General features: G+C 46.7%; 1 protein-coding gene across 1 annotated transcript in view; it reads right to left on the bottom strand.

Annotated features, from left to right (window-relative positions):
- Nucleotides 1-5,938: 5,938 nt before the first annotated feature.
- The window catches only part of SPPL3 (signal peptide peptidase like 3), a gene marked incomplete at its 5' end in the record, with an annotated part of 51,258 nt that continues 44,634 nt past the window's right edge, over nt 5,939-12,562 (bottom strand). Inside the window, 5 exons of the mRNA XM_079718140.1 lie at nt 5,939-7,685; nt 8,433-8,542; nt 9,602-9,801; nt 10,547-10,710; nt 11,186-11,292. Coding sequence (XP_079574266.1) covers nt 7,614-7,685; nt 8,433-8,542; nt 9,602-9,801; nt 10,547-10,710; nt 11,186-11,292 — 653 coding nt within the window. The 3' untranslated portion in view covers nt 5,939-7,613. The remainder of the gene's footprint in view (nt 7,686-8,432; nt 8,543-9,601; nt 9,802-10,546; nt 10,711-11,185; nt 11,293-12,562) is intronic.

Below are 12,562 nucleotides of genomic sequence, written 5' to 3' on the forward strand. Positions count from 1 at the left end.
CGCAACGGGAGAGGCCACAACAGTGAGAGGCCCACATACTGCAAACAAAACAAAACAAAACCCAAAAAACCGGGTGGTAGACCTAAATATACATTTCTCCAAAGAAGACATACAGATGGGCCAAAAAAAACCATGAAAAGATGCTTAACATCACTAATTATTAGAGAAATGCAAATCAAAACTATAATGAGGTATTCACACCAGTCAGAATGGCCATAATCAAAAAATCTACAAACAATAATGCTGGAGAGGGTGTGCAGAAAAGGGAACCCTCTTGCACTGTTGGTGGGAATGTAAATTGGTACAGCCACTATGGAGAACAGTATGGAGGTTCCTTAAAAAACTAAAAATAGAGCTACCGTATGACCCAGCAATCCCACTCCTGGGCATGTATCTGGAGAAAACCATAATTCAAAAAGATGCATGGACCCCACTGTTCATTGCAGCACTATTTACAATAGCCAAGTCATGGAAGCAACCTAAATGTCCATCGACGGAGGAATGGATGAAGATGTGATGCGTATATAAATGGAATATCATCACTCAGCCATAAAAAGGAATGAAATAATGCCATTTGCAGCGACATGGATGGACCTAGAGATTGTCATACAGAGTGAAGTAAGTCATAAAGAGAAAGACAAATATATAATATCGCTTACATGTGGAATCTAGAAAAATGGTACAGATGAACTTATTTGCAGAGCAGAAACAGAGTCACAGATGTAGAAAACAAACTTACCAAGGTGGGGAGGGGGTGGGTGGGATGAATTGGGAGATTGGGATTGACATATACACACTACTATACATAAAATAGATAATAAGGACCTACTATATAGCACAGGGAACTCTACTCAATGCTCCGTGGTGACCTAAATGGGAAGGAAATCTAAAAAAGAGTGGATATATGTTTAACTGATTCACTTTGCTGTACAGCAGAAACTAATACAACATTGTAAAGCAACTATACGCCAATAAAAATTAAGAAAAGAAAAAGAGTAGCCTTCACCCTCTACCTAGTCTGGCTCCTGTTTCTCTCCTGTCTTGTGGGCTGACTAGAGCCAAGAGGCTTAGAAAGACGTTGCTCTTTATGTGAAAACAGGTTGGGAGTTTGGCCCACTGAGTCTTTTGTTCCAAGTGTGTTCAAGACAAGCCTTGAGATTTGAGAATACAGGCCCACAGTGACTGACCGGGTAGCTTTACAGTGTAGCAGTTACCTTTTCCCTCAAAACAAGCAGCAGAGCTGTAAAGTACAATAAAGTAAAAGAGGGCATAGGAAGCATTTATTATGAAAAAAATCAAAAGTATAGAAAAATAAAAATGTCAACCAATGAAAGGTCAGCGTTGGTTTGTTTGCAGAATCTGGTTAGAGGTTGATACTGTTGGCTTTAAGCAGCCAAAATGTTAAGGATCCGTTAGACAGACTCTGTCCCAGCTGAGTTACTGCAAGAACAAGTCCAGGACCCTTTGCAGGCCCCCCTCTGTGTTCTGTAGCCAGGACACTATGCTTCTGTTGCGAGCCTTCTGCTCGGACTGGGCTGCAAAATGATTAAGGCCTAAGCTGACCTCCTAAGGAATGGCTCCTAAGGGCCACTCCTGAAACCTGACCAGCGTGACCGGCTGGGCCCTTCCCCAGTGGAGCCATGGCAGCGGAGGGACTGCCCAGACATCCTAGGACACGCAGACCCGGACCACCTCTACTCAGGCTCACTCAGCTCCCACTCCTTGTGCCAAGTCCTTCAGCGTGTCCAGGAAAACGTCAAGATCCTGGACTGGCCTAGGATGATGGTAGAGACCCTGTTATCTATCCAGCAGCCACTCAATTTTGAAAGCCTAGACTAGGATTGAAGAGCCTTCACCCCTCAACAGTGGAAGGATAACCAGTTTCCTCAGTGATGAACTGAAAGTATTACAGAAGCTGTGGTCATTTGAATAAAGAAAGTGTGTGCATCTGTTTAAGTCTGATTTTTTCAACTGTATTTTAACTCCATGAAGACTGGTAAATTGTGGAGTACACGAAAACTCAGTAAACCTGAACAGTGCCTAATAGTCACTTAACACTTTAAGTAAGGTGCACCTTTATTCCCATTCCAGATCGGGAAACTAAGGCTCAGAGGGACTCTGTCACCAAAGCAAGGCCCCACGTGGCTGTGAGGGATGTGTGCTGGCGGGTGCCTCGACGCACAGGACCTTGTGGGAGCCATTCTCCTACCTCTCACTGTTGAGAACAGCTTGTATATTTCCTAAGGCTTTAAATACCATTTCTATGCTTTCATCCCAACTTTTTAGCTTTAGTTACTCTACTGGGTAGAACAGGACTCACTCTCTTTTCCTTAGCTCAGTTCTGGCAATTAACTGTTCAGGTCAGAAGCCAGAGTCATTTTCTAATCACCACATTCTGCATCCAATGTGGCACCAAGTTCTGCCTGTTCTTCCCACCCCCCCTTAGCCCGGGGCAGCTCTCACAGGAAGGCCTGTTGGCAAAACAGCTCAGTGAAGGCCAGATGGAGGCAGGGAGACCCAGTAGGTGACATCCAATGGCACAGGCCCCAAAAACATCAGTGGCTGCTGAACAGGCCAGGGCAGTGGGAGGTGGTAGCGGGGTGCGTTAGGGTGTTTCTCCATTCACAGAGCTCTGGCCGGGGCTGGGGCTCGACCTGACAGCGTTGGGGAACGCAGCACCGTTTCCACCACTGTCCAGCTGGCAAGACCAAGACTCATCTGCAGAGCGCTTCGTCATCTCAGAGGCCAAGGCTGGGCTGCTCCTCCCTGAACTACCAAGTCCTCAATCTCCTCTTTGAAGCCAGGATTCTGCCCTCCCCCTGTAAGCCTGCATAGCTGGGCACGGCTACTGTATACCCGGGGAAAAAACCTAAAATAATCAAGCCACAACACTGACCGAAAGTGGGAAGAAATCCAGTCTCCAATGGAAAAGGTTCAACTACTAGAAGTTAGGTGCATGAGCTTGCCGCACCCAGGAAGATCCAGTGGGCTGAGTGAACTCTCGTTAGAAAGTTGACGTGCAACCTGCCTGCAGGAGCAAGTCTGTGGCAAGGCAGAGGACTGGCCCCCAGAATCCCAAGGCTGGAATGCTGGCAGGCGGCCACCTTGCTGCCCTCTGCCTTTGTCCTCTGGACACCCACTTCCTGTCTTTCATTCCTCACGAGGCAGAAGTCTGCAGCCCACTGCCTGGCAGACCTCCCGACTCCCAGTTCCAACCCGTGTTTCCTCTCCCTAACAGGCTTCCCACTCCTCTCTTCCTGGGGTCTAGTGAGAACCCTAGGACTCAGTGGGCGCTGGAGGAAGCCCAGGGGCTCTCCTATTTCAGGACTCCTCAGAGCTTCTGTTCGCCTGCGAACCAGTGGCAGGTTTTACAGGTTCCACCCGACAGGGGACCGACTTTTTGGAACTTAAGAATTTTTGACTACGCAGAATCCAAATGAAAGAAACCATAACTAAGCCTGAGCCTTCCACGTGAATCTTCAATAACTCAAATATCTAAGAGCTCTACATCACAGCAAAGGGATCACTGCTGAAGAGCACCGCATGAAGTTAGAATTTCCACAGAGGACCGTAGGACACTGAGATAAAGCGCCTGCTAACTAACTGCTGGCTCTAAGTAGTGAGACTTCTGAACCGCACTTGGCACTGCTTTCAGCTGTCAGGGATACATTTGGCCCAGTGCTGGCCTGTGTCCCTCAGGAGCACTGGGCTTCACCTGCACCAATGGTACAGGAAAAAAGGGCACTTATAACCCTGCTTTCAACCTTCTCTTGGCCAGGCGCACCCAGCCCTGTGAATCAGCATTCCCAGCCACACCTTTGCCATTTACAGCTAAGCCCAGATTCGAGCACAGAAAGCTATGACTGCAGCTCTGTGCTGTGCTGCTGAGTAACCTCGTGGGGGGGATGCTCGCCACCCCACTTTCCCCACACATCAAGCAAGTTGAAGCAAGGCCTGCATTAGACCACGAGGGTAGGGATCAGGATGTCTGGTTCTGTTGAAGGAGCACCCAGTGACTAACACAGTTTAAGTGAAACATGACTGAATTACCTCAAATGGATGGCAAAGGGCTTTGAATTCCAAGGAAAAGGTTGGGGAGGAAACAAATTATGGCTTGCCACAGTCAAAAGAAGGAGTGGGAAAAATACTGTCCCGGGAGAGGCTCCATACACGAGAAGCTGGATTCCGAACCTGAAGAAGTTAAGAGCCTTGCAAGTAGAAAGCAGTCTGTAAATTGCATAGGAATAGAAATAATTTCTGGATTAAAAAAAAAACCCCAAACCCCTCTTACCTGGCTTATCCTTCTGAGAAGAGGGGAGGGCCCGAGTTTCACAACTAGATTTGCAGCTCTTCAGTAAAAACTCCTGTAGCAAGGTTGACACCTGTGTTAGGAGCCCTTGTTCTTGATTTCAATGACGGAAATTGCCAAAAAAATGGGACTGAGTGAAGGAAGGAGGTTGTCCAGGCCTGTATGCACTGGAAGACCAGAAGCAGAATGGGCTGGTTTCCTTCTGAGCCTGTGCTGTCTGACCTGTCTCTGTGGAGAAGAATTACAGTTGACATTCACATATGTACAAAACTGCTACATTCCAAGGCTCTGACATAAATGTTAGGCTTTACAAAACACAAATGTCTACATACAACACTGGATCTGGTCAGCAGTAATGTGAGAGCTGCTATGCAGACTCGGCAGATTCTATTTTTAACACTTCATTGGCAAAACTCCCCTCCATTCTTACAGAGAACTAGTCCTTTTGTTTTTCTTGTGGGTAACATAACTTACCTGCTTAACCAAGGCCTGTGTTGACAAAGGCAATTCAGATAGTAGCCTACCGCCCCCCTAGCCCCCTGCAAAGCCCCCCCAGTTTCAGTTTGAACTGTTCCTACACAGGGAGCTGTGCAGCTGTCTTATTCAGAAAAGGCATAAGTGGTAATAACAGTAGTGGAACGTGCTAGGCTTTGGATAAACTTCGCTGCCATATCTCCATTAGCTCAAATTAGAAAGAAGAAAGTTACTGTGAAAAAGTGAGAGTTCCAACATGCAGACTCTTTGGGGGAAGAAGATCCCCAGACCAGGGAGGGAGGGAGGGAGGAAGGGGGTCCATGCTGGAACTTTGTCAACATGCCTTGCCTTGCCTAATGCAAGAAACTTCTTAGATACAAAACCCCAAAACTCAGTATCTGAGAATCCAGGAAAAATAAGACCAGGATGTAAGTATATGAAGCAGGGGAGAGAGGGAGGCTGTAGGAGAAACTGAGAGCATGTGCTTTAACTGCACACCCCACCCTCAACCTCTCCCCATTAGAAGAGCCTGACACTTCCAGAACCGGGCAAATTCTAGCGTGTCTCCTGTGTTTAATTTAAAACAAAAGGAACATTTGCAGTTACTCTGCCAACGTTTCAAGGGCTCTGAAGACTACAACTGGAATCCAAATTACATTCAGGAGTCCTGTATGGGTATTTTCCCCCGAAACCTGCACAAAAGCAAGGACAAAAATTTACATTCTTTCCGTCTGGAATTTAGTTTTGTAATGAAAAGTTAGAAAAATTAAAATGACAAACTGCCAGGATATTATTTTTAACTATCATTGGCACTTGCCGTTCATCAGAGTCCTTCTGGAAGATTCCCCCCACCTCCTGCTCTGCTCCCTGTTTAAGTAGCCATTAGCATCCCTGAGGGCTAAAAAAGAAGTACAGCTGCTCAGCAGAGAGTACACGGGGGTACTTCTGGTCTTCACTAAACCCAGAGGCTGTTTTGAGTTCTGTGGACAGCAGAAGCCTCCGTTCTCTGACGTTTGTAGGCTGAACCAGAGCTGCAGGGGACCCCGTCTGGAGACAGACAGGGGCTTCCTGAAGTCAGTCTCATGAACAGGCAGAGCAGGTAGGAGGGGACGGGAGCGCCATTTGGTACCAACAACCAAAAGTGAAGATGAGTAACAAAGGCTAGAAAGGAGTCATTTATTTAAAAAAAAAAAAAAACCCAACAACAAAAAACATACAGTCTTCAGCAGGATCTGAAGACATGACGGAGGAGCGCACCCTCCTCACCGCCACGTGCACCACCTGTGAGTGCCACCCACCGCGACCTCCAGCCATGGGGCCCACAGCGCCCCAGTTTATACACAGGTCACCTGCTTAAGGGAGAGCCCGGGAAACATGGGCCCTTCTCCAACCCCTGCTCTCAGGTGGGCAGGCCAATCCCCGGCTTCTCTCTGCCTCCAAACAACAGGTAATATCCCCTCAGGCTGTGGACACCACTCCCACTAGTCACTGCTGGGACACTGGGTCTCCAGCCAAGGCCACAGCACATGGGCGGATTTAAGAGTCACAGCAGCTCATTCTTGCCACAATTCCTGGAACGTAGGGCCCATCTCCGGGGGTGTTTGACATTTGTCCCCAAAACCCAGTTGTCACAACAGGTAAACCAAGACTATAATCACAACAGCAAGGACAGGATCGTGTTGCTTTTTTCCTTTTTTTTTCTTAAAGGAGTGAGGGCATGGAAAATACAGCACACCAATGAAACAAAATGCCAAAAAAAATACAAAAAAATAGAAAATAGAAAAATGTATTTACAAGTAGTACATTACTATGATCAGAAAGCACAAAGACACCTGCTGCTATAATACATGCACTGTTTCAAGAAGAAACTATCAAAAACCCTGCAAGGGAGAAGCCTGTAAAAATGAAAAAAGGGTCAAAAAGTTTTAACTTTTCATCCCTAATTTGCTACACTGATCAAAACCAAATGAGCATCCCCTAAAGTCCATGAGTATATCAGTACAAATACTATACTGTTTTTTAACTGCATGTTCAGTTGTGGAGGGAAAGACAGCCGCTTATCCATATACAAGGAAGCCAGAGTGAACTGCTCTACATGCTAAAAATTACAGCAAGCCCCTGTCTGCTATACAGCATGATCTTAGCAGGTTTTAATTTTTGTTTATTCATATATATCCATGTGCATGTGTGTGTGTATGTATAAAAACCGTGCCCTCGTTCGCTGCCAACACAACATCTGGGTGGACATGAACTCATTACAACAAATTCTTATGTGTATGTTGTTAAGAAGTCACTCAGTGTCTGTGGATTTAATAAGTCACTTCACACCACAGAAAATATTTAATAAATCCAAAAAACGGAAAGAAGAATATAATGACAGAAGAGTTTCTGTCTCAGTTCTCTGAAACTGAGTCCCCCATAGGAAACTGGTCCCAAAAGTTCTTGAGGGTTCACTGAAGAAACCAGTTTGCTAATGTTTTTCATCCTTTTAGTGTTCAAAGGTATAGAACGACTCCTTGCCCTTGTCAGTTTAAACAGTCACATCTCCGTCCCCCAAAGGTTAACAGTCTGGTGCAGATCCATAAAAACAGGGGAGGGAGGAGCGCTGGGGAAGGCCTGTCACTTCAGGAGGGGCTCCAACCTCTCCAACGGCAGGAAGAGAAGGAACCACGCAGGCTCCAGCACCTCTCTCCTGCAAATGCATAATCCGGTCACATGGCAGTCCTTAGACAGGTACATCTCCGAGTACCAGGCCAGCTCTAAGAGGAAACAAAACCACGCGTGGACAGAAAAGGACTGAGAGGCCATTCTGGTCGCTCTCTGTGATCCATCATACTTCCAGGAATCGGGAGCTGCTGGACTTGGAGTGGAATGGCTCAGACCACATCCGCCGTAGGTCACCCTGGGAAAGAAGGAACTTCACTAAGTCATAGATTTCAACTCGAGGCATACATACCTACAAGTCCATTCTGACTCCTGATCTCAGATCAGATTGCTTCTGTGGAGAATCAAAGAACATTCAAATTTTACTCATTGAAAAGTAACCCCTCATTCTTTGAAGAACTCCTAGAAGGGCTCTTAGGCCCCTTGAGCGGGTAAGGGCTTTTACCAACTCCGTCCTGGTGGCAGTTTTATCACTTATGATTCAGATGATCTAGGCAAGATAATTAACCTCTGTGCCTGTTTCGTCATCTGTAAAATGTGGATGATAATATAAATCTTGTAAATCAGATAATGCCCTTAGTTTTTACAATGCATTTCTTAATTATTTCCAAACTTTAATGCAGAGTACTAAAGGGCTATTAGGTGGCAACAGGGTGCTGTTTTTTAAGAGAAGTAGGAAGTCTCTGTAGCGGGGCTTTAGGGATTTCAGTTAATTAATCCATGACCAGGTGGTAAGGGGTCTACTCATTAGTATTGTCAGCCAATGGCTGTAAGAACCTGGAAGAGGTTGCTAATATCAGGTTAGCAAAAACAAGCAAGCAAGCAAACAAAATCCTCCCCAAACAACAAAAACAAAAAGATCCCACTCTCAAGATCAAGAGCTTAGGGTCTTAAGCAGAACCACCTCTAGCAAGGAGAATACATACCCAAGTCCAGGGTCAATGCCATGTTATTGCTTTCACTGGTTTATAACTGCCTCTCTCACCTTTAAATAGGCCATCGTGAGGAGTGGCAATAAGGTAAATGGCACCAAGTAGAGCAGGGCGGGCTGGGCTGCTCGGTGGATTCGGGACGCCACAGTAGCAGTGAGCAGACCTGCGAGGAGAGAGAAACATTTGTGAATAACTCCAAGGGGACAGCCCCAAGAGAGGAGAGCCACTGTTACCTGGCTGCTTCTTGGCACAGTCCTGAGATTGTACAGCTATAATGTGACACATTCCATCCAATGGTGGGGAGTGAAATGCCCAGCTTGAGCAGGTAAAGAAACAGGGAGCAGCACAGCTTTTAAAAGCGTAGAATTCCAAGGACCTGTGAGTAGCCCAAGTCCCACTCTGTGCCCAGGTCCCCGGTTCCAGGCCTCATTTCAGCCCTGGGTGTGCCTGGTCTCCCTCTGTCTCCTGTGGTATATGATGATAGACTTGGAGGCAGAAGACCTGGGTTCAAGTTTCAACTCTGCTGCTTATGACAGCCATATAACCTTGGCTAAGGCCTTTCACGTCTTGAGCCTCAGCCTGCGCATCCGTCTAATGGGGATACCACAGTTGCCCTGCCCCCACTCAGAGCCAGTGGAGTGGAGTGGCAATGAACCCACGCCTATGAGAGCACCGTGGACTATGAAGTGCTCCTTCAGTAGGAGACACAGAGGCAAGAAAGGTGCTCCTTTCCGTTCACTGTCGTAGCGGTTGGAGTACAGACAGGTTACTAGCCCAATTACAACCGTCTCTTACTGTCTGCCCGAAACGGAGCTGGCTAGAGAAAAGCTGGCCAAGGGAGAGTCCGAGGTCAGAGGTGATGGAAACGTTAGAGCAGATGAAGGGAAGTATCTGTCTAATAAAGTAGGAAATAAACGTGACATTCGTTAAACTCAAGCCGAAGATTTCATCGTGTGGTAGGTCTTCTCAGCTTTGAGGCCTGACCACCCTTTTCCTGCAATGTTCTTCAAACATATTATTGGATAGGGAACTAGGCTGCTGGCCAACACATAGAGCATTTTTCATCTCGTGGGTCAGTTTTTTTTCCTTTGTGGTTGTTTATAACAGCAACCAGAGTCACTGCTTTCCTTTCATCTGGCATCTGCAGCTAGAAGACCTGATTTAATTCCAGGGGTAGGACAGCCAGAGAGGGGCCTGCATGCAGTCTCTCTGGTTCTCTTACCTACGAAGTATCCAATGAGGGTGCAGTGAAAGTAGGAAACCTTCTGCATGCGTCCGGAGATGTTGGCGGGTCCAGAGGCACTGCAGGAGTCACCGTTGGCTTGCTTTTTGTAGTTGTCGTAACGAAGGACAAAGCACAACAGGAGTCCAGGCATCACGATGTCTCCAATGCCCAACATAGAGAAGTGACTGCCAGTGGAGCTGGAATGTAGTGTCACATGTCAGGGGTGCCGCCTTCTACAACCCCGTTTCTCCTCCTGTGCAAAGTCTGTTCACTTTCTAAGAAGTCAAAGAACTTATCTGAACGGTAGATGGCAATCTCTATGGGTTTAACAACACTAGTTTTTAAGAGTCCAGAGATTAAGAGCCACAAGAGTACTGGCGATTGAGGTCTTCAGCCCCACCCTCAGCGCTTCGGGAGAGCACCGCATAAGTGACTGCTGGAGCCATCTGCTTGAGCGCTGCCGCCTCTAGAAATGTCAAGCAGCTCACTATGTGTCACATTCACTGCTAAGACTTCAAATAAGCACCTACTACTACCAGACATGGGAGATTAAAGCAGCACATTAATTTTTCCAAGATTATAGCTCCAGGAACTGTATAATTTTAGCATTAAGACATTTTTACAAATGTCTTAGAAGTAAAAAGATCCAGATTCTCCCATTAATTCCCTCTAGCCAACTTTAAACTATGGTAACAGCGGTAACATAGGGTTGTTTGATAACATTATTCAGTATTAAAAAGCTGCACCTGTATCACTTAATGATCAGTCTTTGCAAGTCAAGTCAGTATTCTTGTCCTCATTTGTAAAATGGAGATGACTCACAACCCTTTTCCAGTCCAGCATCAGAATGCTGATGACAAAGACAGACAAACTGGGGAACAGAGGGGCAGAGGAAGGCAGTGTCCTCACCATCATGAGATGAGGCCGACACGCCAGTCTTACCTGGGGAAGACCAGTTTTCCAGGCAGAGACAGGCGAGGAACATCACGCCCAACATTGGGCCCCAGGTGGAGCTTCCGGGATAGAACGTCAAGGGGATTGTCAGCAGGCTGTGTGGCCACCTTCACCATGACGTTGCTATTAAAGATGTAGGCAGAGAAAAACACCTGCCGAGGGGAGAGTCACCTTTACCAGAGGGAGCTGGAAGCACCCCGATCTCAGCAACAGCCCTCTTTGTTCTTAAGAGCAGAGTCTCAGTACTGCATCATCAAGCTTTTTAGACTGCACGCTTTGAGGAGAAAGAAAATCTTTGCTCCTGTGTGTACGTGTTCTCTCCACACCCACAGAGGAAGCCCTTACAGCAGAGCTGCCAGTGCTCCAGGGCAGAGAACCTTGCCTGCCTGCTCCCTTTTCCACCCCGAGAGTCACACGTGTACTCTCTATTGTAACAAGTCTCGACAAACACAGGCACAGAAAGCTGCCTGCTCACCTTTTAACAGGTACAGTGCAGGCCGGGAGTGGTCTCAGCCAGGAGGTACTCTGGCAAGCAGACTTTGGATATTTAGAGTTAAAAATTTTCCTGAGTGAATGTTCCAATTAAACACAAAGGAGAGCAGCAGCTCTGGGGAAACAGACACTCACCCAGAAGACATCGTAGATTAAAAGCCCTGAGAGAAGCAGGCAGGAGACCTTGAGGCTGGGCAGGCGGACGAAGGCGATCATAGCGACACAGAGACCCATGGCCAGGGCTGCGGAGGAGACAGCAGTCAGTGTAGAGCACAGGCTCAGCTTCTCTCCACAAGCTATTCAGCTCATAAACCTAACAGAGTTTGTAAGTCCCCCCAAAAATCAGGCAGCCCTAAACCTCAGTCTAAGATGTTTACACCCTACTAGTGCAAAGTGTCCACCGTTAGCCCACTGTGACCTGCTCGTATTTGGGGAAATCCCTTTTCTCATGCGATAGATGGTGCTCAACTATCTAAGACCCAGGGGACTGTTCTGAATGCTAAAGCTCTAAGCCAAGCTCAGTTCTGGCCTCCCAGCTCTCATCTCCTGCTTCCCCCCATTACTTCAGATGCATTGCCCTTGCTCCTTTAAAGCCAATGCACACCCTAGATCACATCTTTTTCACTTACTTAAGGACACTGTTCCAGCCACTCATTTTATGCTCATCCTCCCCACCTGGGTCTAAACTAAACACGACAACTCAGAACTGCTCAATGACAGGATTCTCCATGACTCCACACAATGTCATTCTATCCCTAATCTTCCAAACAAGAAACTCTGGGTTCCTTTTCATCTTATCGTAACCTTCATCACACACACTCAGGCTGCAACCACTCTGGGGTGCTCTTCTTGACTGTCATGGCACACCCCGGTCATGATTCCCATACTTCCTAGTGTGATGTGTGTATCCTTTCCCATTTTCCGTCTCTCTCCCCCACTTACTCTTCACTGCCATTGTCAAAAATCAGTTCACATCATTCCCTGCCTTAAATCACGAGGTCTCCTACTCTCTGATGGATCAAGTCTGACTGTGAAGGCATAAGTCACACAGAATGGCACTGCACCACACGCGCTTGGCCTCAAGCCTTTCTTTTGCTCCTATGCCTCCACCTACTCCTTCTAAGTTGGGCGATAGCCTCTTTCCAATCATGCCCACCAAGTCTCCCCACTGTACTCCATGTTTGAAGAGGCAGCATGCATCCCATCTGACTTCTTCAGAGAAGGTTCTTAATACAAGCATGTTGAATGAGAATCACTCCCATCCCCAACTGAACAGTGCCACCAGCCATGTCACATCCCTGAAACACACGCTCAACTATTCATCCAGTTTGCTCCTCTTTTTCTTCATTCATCAGCTTTTGCAAACATACCACACCACTTACTGGTCAAATTCTTTCAAGTCTTCCCAAATTTAAAAGATTAATTTGTAAGATGAAACTGAGTAGATAAAAAAGTTATAGATTTAGTTCAAAAAACTCTGAAGTACTTTCTTTCTTTCTTTTTTGCAGTATG

Source organism: Hyperoodon ampullatus (genome assembly GCF_949752795.1).
Source record: "Hyperoodon ampullatus genome assembly, chromosome: 13".
Classification (NCBI taxonomy): domain Eukaryota; kingdom Metazoa; phylum Chordata; class Mammalia; order Artiodactyla; family Ziphiidae; genus Hyperoodon; species Hyperoodon ampullatus.